The following is a 24,443-nucleotide window of genomic DNA, read 5'->3' as shown; positions in this document are numbered from 1 at the left end:
GGTGTTTCTATCCATTTGCTTTACTGTATTTGGAAACACTATGCCTAAAGTGCAAACTCATGCATGAGTGTGCAGGGGATCATATATTTATATTACATTTCTAGGTTTCCCATCTCTGAATCATGTATCTCTACACTAAATTCTAACATGTCTAATTCTGTACTACATTAGAAACTCATAGTCAAGTTGACTTATACAAGGCAAATGTATGTTGTCTGGTATGATGTTAAATGTTATAAGGCTAGGAAGCAAATTTTAATAATTATGGGTTTGAGACCACTAGGGTGAGGTGGTATAAATGCTAAAACAGAAAGGGTCTCCTCTGACCTCTAGAGTCCACTTCTAATACAGTTAGATATTATGCTTTGCTGAAGATCAGAAAATGCAGTACAATATCTATGTCACTCACTCCTGTGGTCAAATTTTAAACCTTATCATTATTGATAACTATATCCCCTCCAAATCTCAACTTGAAACATCCGTACTGTGTCTACTATTTCCTATATTTAACACTCACTCCCAAACTTAAAAATCCTTTAACTCAAGTAGGACTTGCAGTTCTGTCTCTAACCTTTCTCATGTTTCCACTTCCCTCTTTATCCAACTTGCACTCCATTGTCAATAATAACAATCATTCCTTTGCATTCACTTTTAACTTCCTGGTCCCTATCTTACTTCATTACATCACTTGGCTAAACCATAATCCTAGTTAAATCCAACTCTCGATCTTCCCTCTCTGTGCTTGTACCTGCACAGCCATTCTCTCTTCCATTTTCCTAGATCACACATCAACAAACACTTTCTGGAAAGGGAGACACTGTTAATATTTTTGGCTCTACGGCCCTATAGTCTCTGTTGCAGCTACTCAACTATCTGCTGTAGAGGTAAATCAGCCATAGATAACATGTAAATGATAAGCATGGCTGTGTTCCAATAAAATTTTATCTACAGACACTGAAATTTGAGTTTCATATACTTTTCACAGGCCATGAAATATTATTCTTTTTTAGTTTTTTGTTTGTTTGTTTGTTTCCTCAACTACTTAAAGATGTAGAACACGTTCTCAACTCATGGGCCTATCCTAGACAACAATTTCACACTTTCTCGTTTCCACTCAAAAGTCCAACACCTATTCTTCCATCTTCACTCTCAGCTGACGATCTTTCTTTTCCCTAAGCAATCTGAAGAGAACTTCTTACAAGCTACCACCACCTCTATTCGTTTAACTGTATTTGTGTCATTATATCCTGGTTTCTCTCCTGTTGTTACACTTCTGGCAAAGATCAACCCCTCATTCCCAAGACTCACTCCACTCAAGAACACCACTTCAACAACTCTCCAGCCTCCTTCTCGTGCATTATCAATAGTTCCCTCTCTACTGGATCTTTCCATCAGCATATACATATAATGTTATTTCTCTCATTTAAAACAAAACCAAAAACACACTCTCATCCCCACTTCTTACACCCCATTCTCTCCTTCCCTTCTCAAAAACATCCCCTGAAAGACGTGTTTATGCTTACTCTTTCTCTTCCCATTCTTTCTTAAATGTTCTCCAATCATGCTTTTGTCCTACCACTCCTTTGAAACTGCCCTTATAAAGGTCCCCAATGACTTCCATGTTGTGAAATCTAGTAAATTCTCAGTCCTCATCTCATTTGCCCTACCAGCAAGTGAGATTTGGCTAGTTGAGCACCCTTGTTCCTTGAAACATTTTACCTTAGCTTCCAGGGGATTCTACCATCTTAGTTTTCCTCCTATCTCACTGACTCTTCCTTTTTAATCTTCTTTGCTGATGCTTCCTCATCACTCCAAGGCTCAGTTCTTAGACCTCTTCTCTTTTCTACCTTCATTAACTTCCTTGGTGATTTCATTCAGTCTCATGGCTTTAAATAAAAACCTGTATGCTGACTACTCTCATTTTTATCTCTCTAGCTTGGACCTCTCCCCTGAACTCCAAGCTCATATATCTAACTGCCTACTACTTGGATATCTAATAGGCATCTCAGATTTAACGTGTTGAAAATTGAGCTCCTGATCTTCCTCCCAAACCTCTTCCGCCTGCAATCTTGTCTGTCTCAGTTAATGGCAACTCCATTCTTCTGGGTAGGATTTTGGGTGACTTCCAGTTGAGTGTGATGGGTAGAAGGAAGAATGGGAGAAATGGGACTGAACAGTTACAGGAATAACAGACAAGGAAGTAGAGTCTCAATTATGTCCTAGACTTGGGGCTTACTGCTACTATGAGATACTAGCTGAGTACCATAACTTTTCCCTTTCTTGTTTGCAGTTGATTAAGAGACAGAGGAAAAATAAGTGGGTGTTGTAATAAAGAACCTCAGGAGGAAGAGGCACTAAGTGCCCACTATCTTGAGGACATCCTGAACTTAAACTCTGCCAGATAAATGAGACTGAAATGAGCAAGGACTACACGAACAGGCTGAACAGTAATCATAAAACTGCTCCTGGCCCTGGATATGTAAAGAACAAACACAACAGACATCATTACCAATGGGCATATGGTCAATGCTCTATCCCAGGAAATGGGAAAAGGAGGAAGGAAATTCACTATGTATGATGAATGCTGTACATGTGAACAGTGTGGAGGAAGATAAAAGATTAAGAACTATTCTAGACTTTGAACTCTTCCCTACATTTAAGAAGCCATTTACTTGTCCATAGTCTCTTGCCTGAAACCCCTAGGGCCAGATGTGTCTTGGAGTCAGAATTACTGGATTTTAGAAAGGTAACAAGTGCAGATACCATATAACTGTATCTGAATACCTTCAGGGTCACCAGGTAAATCCAAAAAGGTAAAAGTTGATTCTTACCAGAAACGTGGAATCCATTTCTGCTGTCATCAGCACTATGCCCTTTTCTTCCTTAAGTTCAGGGTAGTGATATAAAATCAGCTGGCTGGCTGCAGCTTCCCCTCGGGTCTGTAAGGAGGAACACTTAATCAAGGCTCAATAAGGTGCCACCACAACAAAACTGCGACTTCACAGCAATAGAGAGTCTGGAGGGAATTCTGGCTCTTAACAGCCGCTTGGGTGGCTGGTGAGTCGGAGGACTGGCACGTGGCGGTGGCCAGGTCTGCCAAGGCACATCGAAACTGACAGCTTGCACAGTGTTATTTGTGTCTTCAATTGAAAAAGGTTTGGCTTTTCTCCCGGAAAATGTTTACAGTAGGCAGTGAATCCTTCATCACGGCCATATATTTAAAAACAAAACGGCACAAGCAGCTACCAAGTCAAGTCCTAAAGAAAGCAATATGCCTGTGTAATTGCCGCTTTTATGGACTAGTGCATTTCACAGTTGAAATCTACTCCCCTTGGCTGGCTCTGAGGACTGAGCTCTTTTAAGCTGTAGCGAACAGCTGGAGAGTTTGCACACGGGCCAGATTTGTAATGTGCAGTTTTAAAATATAATCTGGGTGGGAGGAAGGGGGGAAAGAATGGGAACATCATAATTTCATGAAGAATGGACAGGGCAGTGGTGACTAGACCTCCACTCCAGACTAGGAAGAGAGGCTAGGTTCAAAGCCTAAGCCATCATATAGTATAGAAGGAAATAACTATACATTCAGAAGATCTCTGGGTTTCATCTTTAAAATTTCAGCAAAAGTCCTTTTAATTATCAATACCTAATTATTGCTAGGGTACTCTTAATAATAGTTCAGCCTCAGTTCTCTTGAACATACTTCAAATACACTATCATTTTGGTCATAATTATGTTTCTGGATCTTTTTCCTATACTTGTATATGAGCTTCACGAAGGCAGTCCTAGCATAGTTTCCAACACAACAGCATAATGGTTAAGTTCATAGACTTTGGAGTCAATAACCTGGAGTCAAGCAAACCCAGCTCTACCACTTACTAGCACTGTGAACTAACTTCTCTGAGCCCACTATTTTTTTTCTTTTCTTTCTACTTTTTTTTTTTAAAAACAAATACAAGTTTTGGATACAATCACAAGGGCTACAGTCATGAGCAAATTCTCATTCTGTTTTGTGCTCCCTTTACCCCAACTTCAAAGCCATTATAATACATTCTTGTTTTTGCCAGATTCAGCCTCCAAATATAGAATGTCAATCCTAGTGATGATCTCATTTAAAATACTTTTATTTCAAAAGCTTCAAATGCTTTGGATCAAACTTCTTAATGTAATACTTGGGAGTAAAACAAAGAAAAAGGAAGGAGGGAAGCAAACAAAACGACATCTGTGAAATGAAAACTATGCATCTAGCACCTTAGAAAGTGCTGACTTGGTTAATAAAACACATGTAAGACACAGAGCCTACCTTAAGGTTATAAAGATAACCATAATGACTCACCCATGTTTGTTAAGTGAGGTACATGCAGTAAATGTTATAGATGTATGGGGAAGAGAGGAGAGAGCCAGAAATAGTCAGAGAACGTGTTTTGGGATCGTTTCAATTTCTAGGTAGTGAGTGGGGCCTAAAAAGCTAGCCCAACAAAGTATGACAATTCATCAGTGCTACAGCAAATCCTGCTGGTAGTTAGTACATATTCTGTGTCCTCAAGCCTCAGCAAGGGCTCATAATACCACAAAAGGGTAGGCCTCCTTCATCTAGGGGCTGAGCACAGGCCACCTACCTGAATATTTATAAGTGCAGTGAAGTGGAGTTCAGTACCTGTCCACTGCCCGACAAAAAACTCATAACCTTCCCTTCTTGGTAGTGCACACAGAAACTGTGGGAAACAAATACATGAGGAGACAGATGAATAAATAAAATCATTTGCTCTATGTCCAACCACCTGTGTCATTCACTCCACTTCTTCAAAGTTTGGTTTTAAAAACTTTTTTTAAATTATGAAATTCATATGTGATAATATAACAAACACTCATACACTACCCAACCCACCTAAGAAAGAAAGCATTAGAGATCCAATTGAAGCTCTCTCTGTAAACCCATTATAATTCCATTCCAGTATAACAGCTAAACTGCATTTGGTGTCTGTCATTCCCTTTCAGTTTTTTATACTTTTAATGTATAGGTATACATCCATAAACAAGAAATAGTACTGTTTGCATGTTTAAAAACTTAAATCGTATCAAACTATATGTATACTTTTGCAACTCGCTTTTTTTTACTTCACATCATACGTCTGAGATTTACTCATGTTGATAAATATAACTCCTAATTCATTATTTTCACTGTTATATGGAATGTGACTACAGAAATTTACCACAATTTTATCTATCCTTCTTTTGATGAACTTTTGGGTCTTTTTCAATTTCTAAACTTTCTAATGCTGCTGCATTAATTTTTGTCACAATTATTGTAATCACTTCATATTCTACTATCTGAGGCTGATACTGAAGCATGTCTCTAAACACCAAGAAATAATAAGTTTTATGCTCAAGATGAATTGGGGAGGAGTGGTGAAGAGAATGGTGCCAGAACAAAACAAAGTATCATCAGTCCAATATGCATTAGTCATGGAATTGTCTCCTTACTGCTAACCACTAAGGCTCTGTTTTATTATTATTAGATGAGATAACATCAGTGCCTACCTAATGGGTAAACACTTTTTTTAAAGCTTTATTGAGGTATACTTGAAGTATAAGTTGCATATATTTAAAGTGTACAATTAGAATAGTTGTGACATATGTATACAGTGAAACCATTACCACAATCAACACAATGAACATATCTATCATCTCTAAAAATTCCTTTGTAATTCATATCTCCCTCTCTCCAACTGTTCCTAAGCAGCCACTGACTTGGTTTCTGTCACTACTGGTCAGTCTTCATTTTCTAGAATTTCGTATAAATGAAACCACAGAATCTATACTTCTTTTTGGTTTGGCTTCTTTCACTCAGCACAATTGTTTTGTGATCTATCCATGTTGGTGCATATATCAATAGTTCATTCCTTCTTATTGCTGAATCTTACTCCATTATATATGTATTGTATATGATGTATATGTACACACACACACAATTTCTTTATTCTTTCACCTGTGATAGAGTTGGGTATCTTCAGTATCTGGTTATTAAAAATAAAGCTGCTATGAACACTTGTGTACAAGTCATTGAATGGACATATGCTTTCAGTCCCTTGGGAAAATATCTAGGAGTAGAATGGCTGGGTCTTATGGCAGGTATATGCTTAACTTTTAAAGAAACTGCCAAACTGTTTTCTAAGGTGGTTGTACCATTTTACATTACTACCAGCAATATATTAGACTTCCAGCTGTCCCATATCCTCACCAACACTTGGTATGGTCAATCTTTTTAATTTTAGTCATCTTAGTGGTATCTCACTGTGGTTTTAATTTGCATTCCCATTATGACAAATGATGCCGAACATCTTATAACTCCCATTGCACTTCATTGGTGAATTGTCTGACTCTTTTGCTCATTTTTAAATTGGGTTGCTTGTCCTCTTATAAAGTTGTAAGAGTTTTTAGTATATTCTATATACAAGTAACTTGTCAATATATGTTTGCAAGTATTTTCTCCCAGTCCGTGGCTTACCTTTTCATTTTCACAACAATGTCTTTCGAAAAGTAGAAATTTTTAATTTTTTTATTGTGGTAAAATAGACATAACAGTTACCATTTTAACCATTTAAAGTGCACAATTCACTGGCATTAAGTATATTCACATTGTTGTGAAACCATCACCACCATCCATCTCCAGAACTTATTGCATCTTCCCAAACTGAAACTCCATACCCATTAAACAATAACTCCCCACCCTGCCTTCCGCTCATCCCCTGGCAACCACTGTCCTTCTTTCTGTATATGAATCTATTCTAGGTACCTCATATAAGTGGAATCATACAGTATTTGTCCTTTTGTGACTGGCTTATTTCACTTAGCATAATGTCTTTACGGTTCATGAATGTTGTAGCATGTGTCAGAATTTCCTTCCTTTATAAGGCTGAATAATGTTCTACTGCATGTATATATCACATTTTATTTATCCATTCATCTATCAGTGGACACCTGTGTTGCCTCTACCCTTTGGCTACTGTGACTAATGCTGTTATGAACATGGGTATACAAAGACAAAATTTTAATTTTGATGAAATCTCATTTATTGATTTTTTCTTTTATGGTTTTGTGCTTTTTGTGATGTATCGATACTTAAATCTCTGCCAAGCCCAGGTCACTAAGATTCAATCTAAGATTTTTTTTTTCTAGATCTTGAGTTAATTTTTGGATACTGTGTGAGGTAAGAGTAGAGGTTCATTTTTTTTGCATATGGATACTCAAATTGTTTTGCACAATTTGTTGGACATGTGTTGAAAAGATTATCCTTTCTCTATTTAATTACCTTGGCACCGTTGCTGAAAAACAACTGACCATGCATACATTGGTTTACTTCTGAATTCTCTATTCTGTTCCATTGATCTATTTGTCTATCTTTATGCTGTTACCACACTGTCTTCACTACTGTAGCTTTATGAAAACATAGTCTTGAAATCAGGTAATGTAAGTTCTCTAACTTTGTTCTTCTTTTTCAAAATTGTTTTGTTATTCTAGGTCCTTTGGATATCCAAATAAGTTTTTAAAATTGGCTTGTCAATTTAAAAAAAAAAAAAAAAAAGAAAAAAAAAGCCTATTAGGATTTTGATTGGGATTATATTTTATCTAGAGATCAATTTGGAGAGAAATGACAACAATATTGAGTCGTCCAACACAGTATATCTCTCCATTTACTTAGATGTTTTTTATTTTCTCTCAGCAATGTTTAGAAACATTTTTTGAGAATCTTAGAAATTAGTATAGACACCAAGTCGGCTGATCCATCTCACCTATTCCCTTTCTCTTAGGTCTTCTGGCGGCTCAATACCCCAGTAACAATTTCATAATTCCTTTTAGGTATATATAATCAAAATAGCATGGCCAAAACTGAAAAGAAACTGTCAATAAAAGAGAAACTTAAAGGAGGCTGAAAAGATTAAGGTCTCAGGTGTTGCTTCCAACATTCACTTATATTAATAAATTAAGATCCACATCAGAAAGGGCTGAGATGTTTCAGAGAGCTAAACAGCCACAGGCTTATTGGGCCAAATCCATATGATTTCATAAGGCTAAAAATCTTACTTATCAGTCCAATCAACATGTGAGCGTCTTTGTTAAATAACTATAACATGTGAGATGGTATGGAGCATGAAGAGATTGGTTAGGAAATATCCTTGTCTGGCAGCACTGATAAGCAATCCTCATATGGTCACTGGACACTTACTGTTGGACAGGACTGAGCCCGGTTCCAGATCAAATCAAACTTCTCTTTCTGTAGGTTAGAAAAGAATAAAATTCAAAAACAAGAAAACATAAAAGGCCACAATCACATTTAAATTCACCAAGACTGAACTCTAGAACTAAAATACAACTAAAACAATCCCAAGTTCCATCATTTACAAATCCCTCTTACAACAAAGAGGAAAAAGCAGAGGTATGCTTTCCTGTTCAATATCAGAATTATGTGTGAAGAGTGGATACTGCAAATGCTCTAACTCTTCAGGGGACTCTGCCCAGTGTCAGAGACAACAGGTCACTGAGTTTGTCCAGGGAGAGATAAGAAGGCCTGTTCAAACAACGAGTCAGCATTGGAGACCTAAAATATCATGAAAAGTGCCGACCCTTCTGAATGTTGGACTCATGAAAGGAAAGGGTATATATGTAAAAGAGGAAGAAAATAAAAGATAGCAATACTCTCACAATAACCAAAAGGTCTGGCTTTATTTTTCCATCTGTAAGTTTTCCTCCTTAAATTTACACTTGTAAGTTCAGTATATATCTGGGTGCTTGATATAAACTTAACCTAAAGCTACTTCCTCTTCAGAGAAGAACAATTAAAGAACTAGCTGATAACCCAGTACATTAAATGCTTTCTTCTGGTAGAAGGCAGCAGGACATAAACCAGAAGAAGTCAGCAGCATTCCTTCCCAGTCACAGATCTTAATGGTCAAGCAGTGGCCCGTTACTATCTCCAAGAAAGCAATTTTGAGAAAGGAAAAAAAAAAAGCCACTTGCTAAGGGGAAATGCCAGAAAAAAGACTAGGAGGAAGCTCCAAGTCAGCTCAGGTACAGGTCACTCATAGACAGGAAGGGAAGAAAGCTAGGCCAGAGGCCCTGTCCTAAATTCCAACAGCTTGGCTGGAAAACACCAAAAAGAAATAAAAGACACTTGGAAATTGCTCAGCAACATAAACTTACACCATGCTCCCTTGTCAGAGACTTGACTCAAAGAGACATTTCTAAACCAGAAAGATGAAAAACAAAAGCCATAAAAATACCATATGGAGCTCCCAATCTTTGGTGCTTAGGGCATAATAAAAACCCTCAGAGCTATAAATGTAAGTTCTCAAGAGGCAATAAACATAGGAAAAGTAAAAGCAACTGCCTGCTAAGGTTAGAGCCCTGACCTTCATGTTATAACACTTTCATTTTCCCCGCCAAACTACTTACAGGAATAACTGCGTAGACTGTATCTTTTGCTGCAAAATACTGCTGCCAAATCTGTACAAAAAAGAGAGTGTCTGTGACACATCAGTCATCTTTTCAACCTGTACCAAGAAGTGGTGACAGCTTTCATTGCTCAGAGTAATATGCTATTTGATAACAGGGAGGAAATCCCAACGTTAATACTTTTATTACTAGTACATGATTACAAAAAAGATTTAATACCACCGACTCTTCTAGATGATTAAACTGTAACTCTTTTTTTTTTTTTTTTTAAAGAATCTCACATCACTACCTGGAGAATATAGCCAATATTTTGTAATAACTGTAAATGGAGTGTATCCTTTAAAAATTGTATAGAAAATAAAGCGCATTTTATTTTATTTTTTAATTTAATTTATTTATTTATTTATGGCTGTGTTGGATCTTCCTTTCTGTGCGAGGGCTTTCTCTAGTTGTGGCAAGCGGGGGCCACTCTTCATCGCGGTGCGTGGGCCTCTCACTACCGTGGCCTCTCTTGTTGCGGAGCACAGGCTCCAGACGTGCAGGCTCAGTAATTGTGGCTCACGGGCCCATTTGCTCCGCGGCATGTGGGATCTTCCCAGACCAGGGCTCGAACCTGTATCCCCTGCATTGGCAGGCAGATTCTCAACCACTGCGCCACCAGGGAAGCCCTAAACTGTAACTCTTAATAACAAATTCCTATCAGAGAAACGGATTCTGAGACCTTGTTAATCACTTCTCCCAAGGTGTGCCTTGTGTGTAATAGACAAGCTTTTTTTTTTTTATCATATCTTCTCTCTTCTCTCCCAAAACACGCACTGTCCGGCCAACTGTGGGCCCTCTCAGAGAGCCAGGATCAGTCATTCGGAACCCAGGGTCTGAAGTCAGGCAGATCTGGATGCAAATCCCAGCTCCTATCATTTGCTGGCTATGCTACTTTGGGAAAACTACTGGAAATCACTAAATTATATCAATATACTCATCAATAAAATAGCAGTAATATTAACCTTAGAGGATTACTCTGAAGACTACTGAAATAATGTTTGTGCTTAGCACAACAGAATTACAATGCAAACCAAAGCCAAGGTGCTCCGAGGGCAAAAAAGATGCACTTAATCCAAGTTAGGGAACAAGTGCCAGAGGAAGGGACACCTGAGCTGTATCCTGAAGAATGATCAGGAGTTAGCCAGGTGAACAGGGAGTCTGGGAAGATAAACAGGTAGGAGAGAAGATAAGAGACACATTCTAAGCAGAGAATGACAAGCAGTAGCAAAGGCATAGAAGTTGGGGAAGGCATCATAGCCAAGGTGACACCTGAGGGAGCTGGTGTTGAAGACTGGGTCACCTTCCTTTAGAGCTGTTCTGCTTTGTCAACATTCCCATGAAAATGGGGGTGGAGGGGGGCAACTGAAGATACTAATCAAAGTGTGATCTCACCAACACAAAGCACAGAAGGACTATTACCTCCTAGGACCTGGGCAAATCACTCTATCAATGCAGTAAGGTTGCTTTTCTTTTTTTTCTTTTTTTTTTTTTGCATGTCAAAACACTGTCTCCTCATTTTAAGGACAGCATATCCCGCTTATTTTTATTTAATTTATATTAGTAGATAGTTTATGAATCAACACTGAATTTATGAGACTGACAGATGTTCCCTAACATAGTTGACCTTGGTTACTCAAAATTATATTAATGAACACAAATTCCTATCTAAAAATATAGGTCTAAATGATATTTGTCATATGATGATCAGGCCTCCTGGGCCTGGCTTCTCTCTCCCCAAAGGACATGCCTGGTGTCCACTTTCTATTGGCACTTCTTCCCAAAGGCAGTTTGAGGTCTCCTGGAGACTTTGCATTAAGCCTCTATTAACAGAAGTTAGAACTCTGCACTGTTCTCTTTTTGTTTTTGTGTCTGTCTTTCCACTAGGCTGAAACCCCTTGAGAGTTGGGGATTCTCTCATTTATTTCTATGCCTGGCACAGAGGCTGACATTTAATAACTGTCTGCTGAAATGAATGACACAGTGCTCAAGGACACCCACAGTAATTGGCACAGCTTCCCATAAGGGAATATGATGTAGAGTCAGACAAGGGTTTGAGTCTTAGCTCTGCCACTAAGTTGCTTCATGTCTTTAAGTTACAGTTTCCTCAGCTGTAAATTGGGAATAATAGCACCTACTTTATAAGGGGGTTACAAGAATACAATGAAATAGTGTATATAAAGCACTAAGTACAGTACCTGACACATAGTATACTGCTTTTATTATTATTTTGATTCTCTCAACATACCTAAAATATAATTCATGGAACTATAAGGAATGCCAATAAATAGCTTATTATATTCTAATTAGAGAGAAAAGAATCAGATGTGAAAATGTAAATAGCATTTACAAATGCTAATTCAAGCAATATGGAATTCTTGGTATATGGAATGACCAAACAAGTGGAATAGATCACACGTGCTTTGAAGGAAGGTGTCCAGGAAGCTTCCTGCAGAAGGTCCTAAAATAATGGAGGACTCTGAATGTCAAGCAAAGGAATATGGGAAGTCACTGAATATTTGAGAGCAGGTTACTAACATAATATTTATTTTTACTTATTTATTTAAAAACACAAATATAGCACTTATTCTGTGCCAGGCACTGTTCCAAGTACTTTATAAATATTAACTCGTTTAATTCCCCAAATAACTCCATGAGGTAAGTACTATTACTATGTCCACTTTACAGATAGGGAATCTGAGGCCCCCAAAAGTGAACTAACTTATCCAAGTCATTCTGCTAGTAAGTGGCAGAGCTAGGACTTAAAACTGGCAGCTTGGTCCTAGAGTCTGTGTTCTTAACCAATACACTATATGAAGTAGAACTTTAGGAGGATCGAACTGGTGAGGATATGATAGGGGGAGAGGGGGTGGGAGAAGTAAGAGCAGGGAAACCTATTTAGAAAGGTAGTCATCCAGGCATAGAGTAGTGATGATTTTAAATAAGATGTGGACAACAGGAATGAAAAAGAAAGGGGAAATGTGAGTTGATTAGATATATAGGAGTGAGACCAAGTTTTTGTATGCACTATTTTTCATGTAATTCATCACTTCTGCTTTCAATGATTGCCTTTCATTTTGGCTAGAAAGAGGTGTCAGGAAATGTATGCTCCTTTCTACTTTCAGATTTGGTTCACAGAGCACACATTTTCATAAAGTATGCCAATTCATTTTCATTCATTACCTGTTTTATTTCTTCTGCAGTTTTGTCTTTCACCATCTCAATGTTAAAGATTGAACTGAGAGTCTGAAAGAGAAAATAAAAGGCAATTAACACCCACAATTAAAAAAATAAAACAGTTTAACTCTATCTGTAAGCCTTGTGGGAAGCAACATGGGAGGACAGTAAAGCAGATCTTCAATAAGTGGAGAATGAGTATAAGAAAACCCACATGCTCAGAAAAGGGAGCCCCCAGGGCAGGTTTCACAGTTCTATTTTCAGGGAATATCTACTGGTACTTCCCAAATGTTTCACGCTCACTAATAAGCGTTGCAGCACTTTGCAGCTCCTAAGAGGAGAAAGTTTGGTTGTTACCTTTAACTGCTATTCTGCCAGAAGTGGCTCCTTATTTGCAAGTTAAATGACAGAGTAAACATGTTTTTATTTGATTTTTTAAGACTACTTCCTGGGACTTCCCTGGTGGTCCAGTAGTTATGACTCCGCATTTCCACTGCAGGGGGCACAGGTTCAATCCGGGTTGGAGAACTAAGATCCTGCATGCTGCGCGGCGTGGCCAAAAAAAAAATCTACTTCCTATACAGAGTAGGAAGTAGTACACTACATTTCCTTCACATTTCCTCTAGCACCCCCAGGACCCACACTATACTAGGAGTCGTATCAAGGTCATAACAAAAATTCGTAGAAATATCTCTCATCTCCACAGTTAGAAAATCACAAAATCACTGAACCACAGTAAATATGTTCAAACTTGCAGCCACTTGTTATAGATGTTCCATATGAATTCACGCTTGGATATTTAATTAGAAACCTACCTTGTCCTTGGTGAATCCTCTGCTCGTACGCTGTTTCCCCAATGTGTCTGTCTGAAATATACAATGGGACAGGATATTAATCTATACTTTACTCTTAAGAAGAAGACCACCCTCCCTAGGTGAGGTGCCCAATACCTCATTTAGTAATGCTGCACCTCAGAACTCACTTCTCTCCACTCTATACAGTAACTGTACACACTGTTCTAAGAGTTATTGTTTGTGAGACAACTTTTCTTTGACTGATTCTGAGATACAGAGATGAGAAGGGAGTTCTTTGTTAGTAAACACCATCTACTGGTACTGAGAGTCCATTCTATCCCTGCCACCATGGATGAGGGAATCCTTCCCAGAACAAGCCTACTTGGGTTTCCTGTGCTCTCCTTCCCAGTGAGCCACAGAGGAGGTAAGAATGGAATGATGTATTTTCCAAGCTGCTTCTTATCTGTGACAGCACTTCTGAAGTCAGGCAACCTCAGCAGACTACTGAGTCTTTTCCAGTACTCCATCTTAGTATTCCCTCCCTCAAATTAGACTCCCCCTCAAAAAAGGCCAAGAACAACTGAAAGTGATTATTTTCTCTCCTAGCCCACTCTCAGATAAAGGCCATGGCCAGAAATCCAATTTTGAGCTGTTTCTGACAGTAGGGATGTGTTGTTCTGAGTTTTCCATTCAATTTCTGTGCCTTTCAGAGAGGAGTGCAATCCACACCTGGGATTCTGAAGCTAAAACATACTTTCTGCATTAAACCCTGTTTTTCATTACTCTGTGCTTTAATGAATCCAAACCTTTCATAAATGATGTCCGTAGAACCAGTACCCACAAATTAGACAAAAGCGTGCTGTAGAAGAACCTACTGGATACACCCTATGTGCCCAAAGTCTCAAGAGCAATTAATGAAACATTTAAAGCATGTCTACTGCAGATGCTTTGGAAACCTATGGGGACCTGTTTTTTTGTTATCACAATAATTGACTGGATGTTTTCACCTGCATTTATGGGAGAGGCAGCGGTGCTAAATGAGCTGCAATTTTGCAGATGAGTTCTACATAATGAATTTTCCCTCACCCCACACAACTTTCCAATTCTAGCCAGACCTTCCCTCCTTCCTCCCTCCCTCCTTCCTTTCCTTTCTCTTTCTTTCTCCTTTGTAAAACAGTTTTATTCAATACTGAATTTTTCAGAAATGCAACTACTATGTAACTTAAGAGAAGACTGTACATTGTGGAATCTCATGAGGGTCACTGATAACAACACTGCTTATGGTTTGGGAGTTTTTATAATTACCAACATAACATCCCGTACCAGTCTGCATTTGTTGCTTACGTATTCATGGTGATTTCATACAGAGGTGAAAGAACCTGATGACTGTACTAGGTCTCACAGCATAGTTGTGCCCAAGAACTTACATGCTGAAATCTGTATTTTATTTAAAAAATACTTCCCTTTATTACAGTTAAGGCATTATATTTATTTTTTCCCCCTGAAATTATGTGTGTAGGTGGGTTATATTGTCTACATTTCATTTCAGGGTAGAATTAGAGAGAATTAAATACAATTTATTATAAAAAGGGGATGTTGGGTATCACATGGTAGGGAACCAATGACTCAAAGTAAAGAAAAGGCTTTAGATATGCAGCCATTAGCCATTAGCCTTCCTCTAGCTAGATAAGAAAGACAGTAAGTGAATATTTACCTAAAGTTGCCATAATTTAAATTAAATCTTTACTTATTCTGCTCTTGTCATCACAAAGCTGAATTTCTAAGTCTTGTTTCAAAATGGGGCAAAAAGCTTTCCCAGATAATATTGAAAGTTTATAATACAGTAATATTTCCCATAGCTATTGATTTGTAACATTGACACTATAAATGTTTGCTAAAGGAAATTACATTTGATAAAATATTTGTAGTAGAAAGTTATTTGTTCATATAAAATTGTAAACTATGTTTATCACAGGTTGAATTTGCTCCCCAACCTTGTAATGATTAACCCATTAACTATTCTTATTCTAATTAACTCAACCAGTTATTAAAAGACTGAGTGGGTTCTCTTAAAATTTAGAATACCCAAGGCAAAAAAAGTTATTTTCCAAGTAAAATAAACATCTCTCCTTTTACAATGTAGAACCCCAATTTTCCACTGTAACTACCTTATTTCAGGCCCATGCAGCCCACACCTGGATATATTCTCCCTGGCTTTGGCCTCTCCCACCCCAATTTGTTTTGTGCACCACCTTAGATTAGTATTTTTCAAATCATAGGTTGTGAAATCAATTTAGTGGACTGTGGCCAAAGTTTTTTAAAAGATGAAAATAATAATAAGAGTGTATTGCATGTATCAATAGTAAAAGTAAGCATTTGCTTCAGTTATAATTATATACATATATGTGTAATGAATTGCAATGTAAAATATATTTCTTACCGGGGGTCATGGTCAAAAAGTTTGAGAAGCACTGCATTAGATTAATCTTCCTATACAATTGTCCCCTGGTATCAGTCAGGGACTGGTTCCAGGACCCCTGAAGACACCAGAATCTGTAGGTGCTCAAGTCTCTTGTATAAAATGGTGTAGTGTTTGCATATAACCTACACACATCTTCCCATACACTTTAAATCATCTCTAGACTACTTATAATACCTAATACAATGTAAATTCTATGTAAATAGTTGTAAATACAATAAATGCTATGTAAATAGCTACCTGTAAGTGGCAAACTCAAGTGTTGCTTTTTGGAACTTTCTACAGTTTTTTCCCCCCTGAATATTTTCTATCAGCTGTTGGCTGAATCCACAGATGCAAAATCTGTGGGTGCAGAACCTGCAGATAGGGAGGGCTGACTATACACAGCTTTCAACATGCTTTTCCCCAGCTCTGATTCTTGTTTAAGGGTAATAAGAGCTAACATGTATTAAGCACTTTTTCCTCCCTGATCCCTACATGTCTGCCTTGCCTTGACCACTCGACTATACCCCCTGGGAGCAGAGATTACCCTTTTCATCCCCTTATATCTCCACCATGACTACAGTACCTTGCCAGAAAGAGCAGAATACCATTTATGGATGGAGCTGATCCCCTCAATGAACCCACTCCCAGGATAAGGGTCAGTGGTGGGGATGTAGAGCACTGGTGAGCCAACAACACCCAAAGGGGCAGGTCTTACCTTCTGTTCCACACATTTGATAAAGTCACCTTGCTTGGAGTGCCCCACTGGCTGCTTCCGAAACTCACTGCACTTCTCCAGTCGGGACTCAAAAGCAGTTGGGTCAGACCTGATCAAAGGTAAACCAAAAGATAAACCACCTGGGCCTTCCTGGACATTTTTTTTTTTAAATAAATTTATTTATTTTATTTATTTATTTTTGGCTGCGTTGGGTCTTCGTTGCTGCACACAGGCTTTTCTCTAGTTGTGGAGAGCAGGGGCTACTCTTCATTGTGGTGCGCGGGCTTCTCATTGTGGTGGCTTCTCTTGCTGCAGAGCATGGGCTCTAGGCGCGCGGGCTTCAGTAGTTTTGGTACGTGGGCTCAGTAGTTGCGGCTCACAGGCTATAGAGCACAGGCTCAGTAGTTGTGGCGCACGGGCTTACTTGCTTCGCAGCATGTGGGATCTTCCCGGACCAGGGCTTGAACCCGTGTCCCCTGCACTGGCAGGATTCTTAACCACTGTGCCACCAGGGAAGCCCGCCTTTCTGGATTTTGAAATAACAAAGCACCATGTTCCACTTTCACAGAGAGAGGACACAGACAGTCAGAGGCTGAAGGATTTGTCTTAATTTAGTTAGGCCTGAGCACAGGCCTACAAATCAAAAAAGTGGAAAAAGAAATCCACTTATTCAACTGTTATTAATCCTCAAGGGGCCTCTGTAACATTTTTCTCCTGCAGGATATTCCCTAGGGTGACACAGGGCTTGCTCCCTCAGGTACTTACACTCTGGGTATTTGGAATTTAAATCCTTAAGATGGGAAAGGTACTTTGTGGTCATCTTGTTGGGTTAGATGAAAGAATCCTCAGGCAGGAATCCCAGGTGTCAAGCTTTTACTGGAACACATCTGATTCTTAGACATCTCCCTTCCCTCCCCGACTAGGCAAATCTCTATTTATTCAGATCCCAGCAATTCAGAGGCTTCAGGCATCCTATTTTGCAGATTTAGCACCTGAGTTCTCCCTGACCCTCTCTCCAAAGAACCTGCTCCAGTTGACGGAACATCAGAATTTGTCCTTTATGTCAAAATGGGGTTGGTCTTCAGGCGTGAAGTCCAGGTTGGGGCTGCCATCTGTTAAGAATGCTTCAGGCTGTGTAGCTGACAATATTTGGCTGTGTACACTTCGGTGAAGATGTCATCCAGGGGCTCCAGCTCCCGGGCTGTAGTGTCATGGGTGACGCCTGCAGGCTCCAAAGGCATCCTGGTCACCCCTCTGGTCCTTCTTGGTCAAGGCAACGTAGGGCGCTCCTCCTCCATGTAACTCCTTTCTGGAGGTGATGTTGAACACCACTCCCTTCACTGCCATGTACTTGGATAGATCTTCCTCCCTTCCGGAGAAGGCCAGCTCCTCCTCGATGAAGAGCTGCACCAAGGGCCTCACCTGGTAGGGTGTGGCACCTGCCTGGCCAGGGCTGCAAGTACCAGGGCCTAGGTCAGTGTTGCCAGTGAGCAGATGGAGACGGTGAGGGGTGGCCCAGGCAGTGGAGCCCTGTGTACTCTCACCCTGGACATCTTTTTTTATTAAAACATTCTGAGTCTAAGTCTACCACTCTGTATCTTTCACTCCCCCAGGAACAAGAGAAAATGTCTAATTCTTTTTATGAGTACCTGAAAATTGCTCTTATGTCACCTCCTAAGTTTCTCTTCTCTAGGTTGAATTTCTTCAGTTTTTTCAGCCCCTCTTCATATATGTGATTTGTAAATCATTCCTTACTGTGGACCTGCTCTCTGGGCATGTTCGTTTATGCACACTCTAGATACAGTGGGCCTAAAGCTCTCACCAGTGTAGAGTGTGATGCAAAAACCCAGGTACTGGACTGGAGTGGGGTCAGCAGGGCACACAGCCTTGTCTTGTCGTTGGCTCACACTGAACTGGGGTTATAAGTGCTCCAAGAGCCCAGGTTTTAGTGAGTATGCTCCAGCACTAACCAATCGAGGACTATAATTCCTTTTAAAATATCTCACGATAGCCTACCTGTTGGTCTTGGGCCTCACGGCGAAGCTCTGTCTTGCCTCTTTCCTTGACTTGGCCCAGGTTCTACTGATCCTTTTTTGGCCCTGCTTTCACTTCATACCTCCCTTTTCCTCTACCTCATGTTCTTTTCCTTTTTGTAGCCCCAGTTTTCCCTCCCATCTCACTCAACTTCTTCTAGGACTTATTCCTTCCTCTCTCCCTTTCACTCATTCAACAAACTTGACTTGTTGTCTCTCGCCTGTTGGTTAACTTGCTGGGCTTCAGAGATACAGAAATAAATAAGAAAGAGTCCCTACCTCAAGGAGCTTACTATCTAGTAGGACAGAAAGACATGTAAATAAGTACATTAGAGTGCTACAGGTATTATGATGAAAATTTGCTCAGATATTCCCAAATGGTTGAGGTGGTTTCAGGCTCTGTTGCTCCCCTTACCTGGAACACCTGCCCCCAACATCAGTCCTTTATTCCTTTGCACTGGTCCATAGAGCTAAAAGGAAGTTTTGGTATTAGATAAAGCTAGGGAGACTGGCAGGTACTAGAGCACAAGGGCCTTGCATGGAACACTAAGGATATGGAGTGGCCTTGGAAAGCCACTCTTTAGGAGACAGCAGTAGTATGTGTAAATACTGACACAGGAATGATCTAGCGGGGAAGGAAAGTAAAACCAGTCATTCATTTGTTCATGAATAAGAATGAACAGGAGCTGTGAAGTATTCAGAATATTAGTAGACCACTCTTCTGAGATGCTTGTCTGTGAAAGGGATCAGTGAGAAAAGGCTGAAGGGGAATGTAGGTCAAGAAAAGGTTTTTAAGATGACAAATACTTGAGTATATCTGAATTCTGCTGAAGGAGAGCAAAAATACTCATTCAGTTATTCTGTCATTCTTTCAAAGAAAGATCATTATAGTAGCAGTGACATGGACTGGGGGTAGATGGGTCTAAGACCAGAAGTGAGTAAGACTAGTTAGAGCAGGGGTCCCCAACCCCCGGGCCATGGACCGGTACCAGTCCGTGGCCTGTTAGGAACTGGGTCACACAGCAGGAGGTAAGCAGCGGGCAAGCGAGCGAAGTTTCATCTGTATTTACAGCCACTCTCCATCCCTCGCATTACCGCCTGAGTTCCGCCTCCTGTCAGATCAGCGGCAGCATTAGTCTCATAGGAGCGCGAACCCTACTGTGAACTGCGCATGCGAGGGATCTAGGTTGTGCGCTCCTTACGAGAATCTAATGCCTGATGATCTGAAGTGGAGCTGAGGCGCTGATGCTAGCGCTGGGGAGTGGCTGCAAATACAGAGTATCATTAGCAGAGAGGTTTGACTGCACAGAGACCATAATAAATCAACTGCTTGCAGACTTATGTCAAAACCCTATCAGTGAGTGGCAAGTGAAAACAAGCTCAGGGCTCCCACTGGTTCTGCATTACGGTGAGTTGTATAATTATTTCACTATATATTACAATGTAATAATAATAGAAATAAAGTGCACATTAGATGTAATGTACTTGAATCATCCCGAAACCCTATCCCGCCCCCACCCCCCCGCCCCTGCAGTCTGTGGAAAAATTGTCTTCCACAAAACTGTCCCCTGGTGCCAAAATGGTTGGGGACCGCTGAGTTAGAGGATGACTGCAATATTCGGGGTGAAGATAATAGAGTAAATTAAGGCTGTGGAAGTAGAGATGAGCTAGAACTCAAAGAAGTTACAGTATCAGTCTTAGGTTTCCTTGCCTAAGACAACTGTCTGCCCACCCTGCCAGATTCTCTCCCAAGTCCCTTCAATTTTCACTTTTGATCTCTTTCAGCTCTTCCCAGTTCAACTCTTTGGACCCTCCACGGCCCCCTTATACCCACCTCAACCTCCTCTAATCTCCAGGTCCTTCTCTCTGGAAGGTGAAGGGTAGTGTTAGGAACACCAGATACCAAGTCAGACAAATCCCAACCAGCTGTGTGACCTTTGGCAGGCCTCTTACTCTCTCTGATCCTCAGTTTTCTCATCTTAATGAGAGAGTTCAACTGAGAGCCAACTGTAACACTATTAATCTTTGATGCCCTGCTCCCACCCAATCTCCTTTCCTTACAGTCAGGGTCCTCAGCTAGAAGCCTGGGAACCCGAGTCCTAGGACAGGGCTCAGCTGACTCAATAGGTGACCCTGAGCAAGTCATGTCCCTTCTCTGGAAGGCTCCATTTTCCCATTTCGATAATGAGGACAGGTCTCTCGGAGTTGCCTGCCTCTTAAGGGCTGTCGTAAGAGTCGACCTCAGCGTTTTGAGAACTAAAGCAGACAGAAAGACAACTGGGGCTTCGCAGAGACTCCCGGCTCTCACACTAGCTGTGTGATCTTAGGCAAGTGACCAAGCCTCTCTGAGCCTAAATAACCATCTGTAGAGTGGGGACAGTGCCAGTGGTCCTCTGGCAGGGCTGCTGGAAGGGCTGAGAGCGCCAGATACAGATACACCAAGAGCGCGGGTCGAGCTCCGCCCCTCCTCCCCGCCCGCTGCCGGCCGGGCCCGCACCTGCGCAGCTGCTGGATCTTGTCGCGGTAGCGGTCGTAGAAGGGGTTGGCCTCGATCTCATTCCCGACACCATTGCCTTCGGCGCCCCCCGCGGGCCGGCCCGAGCCGGGGCGCACCGGGAACACGCGCAGCTGCGCGGGTGACACGAGCCCCAGGCCCAGGGCGCGGCTGCGCACCGCGCACAGGCCGCGGTAGATGCCGGCCACCTGCAGGACGGCCGGGCCCGCGCCACCCGCTGCCGCCACCACAGCAGCCATGACCGCCCCCGCCTCCTCCTCCTCCTCCCCAGGCGCGTCGGCCTCGGCCCGCGGCCCGCGCGCCCACTCCATCGCCCTCCGGGTCCTCCGCGCCCGCGCTCCAGCAGCGAGGTTCCGCGCGCTGAAGGTTCCGGGAGCCGGTGAAAGGCGTGGTGGGAGGCAGGGGGTTCGCCGCTCCTGCCCCGGCCCCCGCCCGCGCCCCGCGAGCTCTGCAGCTCTAGCGCCCCCGCCCAACCTTCTCGCCGAGCCTGCGACCAGCAGCCCTTGCGGGCCAAGTCTCCTCTTGAAAGCTGCTCGGACCTACTGGTCCTCACCGAGCTTGCTCCCTTTTAAATTCTTTAGGCACATGCTGGAGTAGTCATCCTTCAGCATCGAAGGCCCTTTCATCAGCTGTAATCACAGTAGCAGCTTCTCTTTATTGAGCGTTTCTATGTGCAGGACACTATCTGCTTCATACTGCGAGAGGCAGGTTTTATCCCCATTTTACAGACGAGGAAACTGAAGCTGAGAATCATTAAGAGACTTGTCCCAGACTTGTCCAAGGGCTGAATTCTTTTAAAGATGCCAGCTGCCTCCGAAGCCTTTTCTTCCTCTGCTTCCTGACACCCACCTTGAACTCCAGCCAAACTGAACTACGCTTCTCCCCAAAGAGACACCTGGATTTGTCCTTGACAAGTCTTTATACCTGGAATGCTGTCTCTCCACCCAATGCCACCATCTTCTTCACCCCCTGAACCAGGTGTGAGTGAACTCCTGGGGTCAAGGACAGTGACATCAACACCTGGTCTCACCTGCGCCCAGCACAGGGCCAGGCCTGGAGCAGGCCCCCTGTGATGGCACTGATCAGTCTGCCCTCATAAAAGTCCTCCTGTCTGGGTCTTACCTGATAGAAACCCCTCTTGAATGATGGACCTCTCAGGGGCAGGGACAGTGCCTTCAACTCTGCTCAGTCCAGCCTGCACTTTCGGAGATGGGCCTTGGGCCCTGGCCTGTGCCGGGAGTAGTGTGGTGAACCCTGAGATTAGCAAGTCCTTTAAGTGTGCCAGCTTGTACCTGCCTTAGCATCCTTGCACTGGCTGCTCCGTTTGCATGTAGCTATCTCCTCATTATCTAGGGCTCAGTTCACAAGTCAGCACCTCAAAGGGACTTTTCTTGATGCACCCCCATCACTTTATATTCTTTATCCCACTACCTTATTTTATTTTCTTCAGAGCACTTAAGGCTACCTAAAATTCTTACGTATTTATTTCCTTGTTTACATTAATTCATGGAGCTTACATTCTAGTGGGGTGAGACACAATATGTATACATACCTACATACATACATAAATAATGTTAGGTGATAATACATGTTATGAAAAAAACAAAGCAGGCTAAGAGAGACAGAGATAAGGGGCCAGTTGAGCAGAGACCTGAAGGAAATAAGGCATGGTCTGTGTAGATATCTGGGGGAAGAGCCTTCCAGATGGAATAGCAAGTGCAAAGGCCTTGATGCAGGAGCATGCTTGCCCTGCTTGTGGAACAGCAAGAAGGTTATTGTGCGAAGGAGGCATGGGGAGGGGTAGTTTGATCGCTCAGGGCTTTGTAGGCTTTGGTTAAGGACTTTGGTTTTAAATCTGAGTGAGGGTCCTCCTTGGTGGCGCAGTGGTTAAGAATCTGCCTGCCAATGCAGGGGACACGGGTTCGATCCCTGGTCCGGGAAGATCCCACATGTCGTGGAGCGACTAAGCCTGTGCACCACAACTACTGAGCCTGTGTCTAGAGCCCGTGAGCCACAGCTACTGAAGCCCGCGCCTAGAGCCTGTGCTCCGCAACAACAGAAGCCACTTCAATGAGAAGCCCGGGCACAGCAACAAAGAGTAGCCCCCGCTTGCAGCAACTAGAGAAAGCCTGCACATAGCAACGAAGACCCAACACAGCCAAAAATAAATAAATTAAAAAAAATAAATTTATAATAAAATAAAAAATATAAAAAAGGCTCATTCTGACTGCTGGTGGAATACAGGGCATGGGGGATAAGGGTGCAAGCTCTCCCAAGGGTGATTAATTTGTCCTAGTTTACCTGGGATTTTCCTGATTGTAGCATCAAAAGTCCTATGTCCTGGAAACTCCCTCAGTCCCAGGCAAACAGGGATGGTTGATCACTCTAAAGGGAGACCAGGTGAGAGAGGGTGGTACTTGTATTAAAGTGATGGTGATGGAAAAATGGTCAGATTCTGGGTATGTTTTGAAAGCAAAGCCTAAGGATTTTGCTACTGGAGTGAATGTGGGTGTGAGAGAATGAAGGGCGTCAAGGGTGACTGTCAGGTTTTTGGCCTGAACAACTGGAGGGAGAGAGTTGCCATTTACAGAGAGGAGGAGGCTGGAGTAGGTTTTGGAGATGGACCATCAGGAGTTTGGTTTTGGACATGGTAGTTTGAGATAACTTAACAGACTGGCAAGGAGGGATGTCAGCCAGGCTTTTGGGAGTATGAGTCTAAAGTCCTGAGGAATGGTCTGGGCTGGAGGTACAACGTTGAGAGTTGACAGTATAGATATGATAGATATGCTATTTAAAGCCATGAGTCTGGGTGAGATCACTGAGGGAATGAATGTGGACAGAGGGCTGAGGACTGAGCCCTAGGGCACCTGACATTTAGAGATCAGGGAAAAGAGGAGAAACTAGCAAAGGAGACTGAAAAGCAGAAGCCAGTGAGGTAGAGCCCAGAGTAAGTGGAACCTGGAAAGAAATCTGTGCTCATTAGTGCCCCAAGTCCCATGCTGGGGGCTTAAAGAGGGAAGTACTTAGATGGTGCCCAGAAGCTGAGCTAAGCCTAGTGGTGCAACCTTCAGGGAGGCTGACGTGGGTTTAGTTAGTGGAGGGCTTTCTAACTGAGCTGCCCATAAATGGATCAAGCTGCTTCAGGAGGTGTGGGCAGGTCCCTGACCCAAGCAATTCCCCAGGGATTAGTGCTGGGTAGGGGAGATCTGCCTCTAGGGCTCAATCATGTGCTGGGAGTTGGACTAGACAACTCTCA

At 41.9% G+C, this 24,443-nt stretch overlaps 1 protein-coding gene across 8 annotated transcripts in view; it reads right to left on the bottom strand.

Moving 5' to 3' along the window:
• Positions 1–21,611, bottom strand: part of ATPAF1 (ATP synthase mitochondrial F1 complex assembly factor 1) — a 34,907-nt gene extending 13,296 nt beyond the window's left edge. For 3 of the 8 annotated variants that reach the window (XM_082366445.1, XM_082366443.1, XM_082366444.1), the window contains exons 1-8: positions 21,170–21,604; positions 16,640–16,748; positions 13,482–13,532; positions 12,673–12,735; positions 9,451–9,501; positions 8,225–8,272; positions 4,617–4,712; positions 2,832–2,939 (exon numbers count right to left, since the gene is read on the bottom strand). In XM_082366445.1, coding sequence (XP_082222571.1) covers positions 2,832–2,939; positions 4,617–4,712; positions 8,225–8,272; positions 9,451–9,501; positions 12,673–12,735; positions 13,482–13,532; positions 16,640–16,748; positions 21,170–21,498 — 855 coding nt within the window. In that variant the 5' untranslated portion in view covers positions 21,499–21,604. Of the gene's footprint in view, positions 1–2,831; positions 2,940–4,616; positions 4,713–8,224; positions 8,273–9,450; positions 9,502–12,672; positions 12,736–13,481; positions 13,533–16,639; positions 16,749–21,169 lie in introns of all 8 variants that reach the window. The other 5 variants (XM_082366442.1, XM_082366448.1, XM_082366441.1 and 2 more) reach the window with 4 other exon arrangements.
• Between the last annotated feature and the right edge of the window lie 2,832 nt (positions 21,612–24,443).

The sequence above is a fragment of the Balaenoptera borealis genome (assembly GCF_965194805.1).
Source record: "Balaenoptera borealis genome assembly, chromosome: 1".
Taxonomy (NCBI): Eukaryota; Metazoa; Chordata; class Mammalia; order Artiodactyla; family Balaenopteridae; genus Balaenoptera; species Balaenoptera borealis.
Note: the sequence above shows the minus strand (reverse complement) of the source record. Positions and strands in the feature narration are given on the sequence as shown.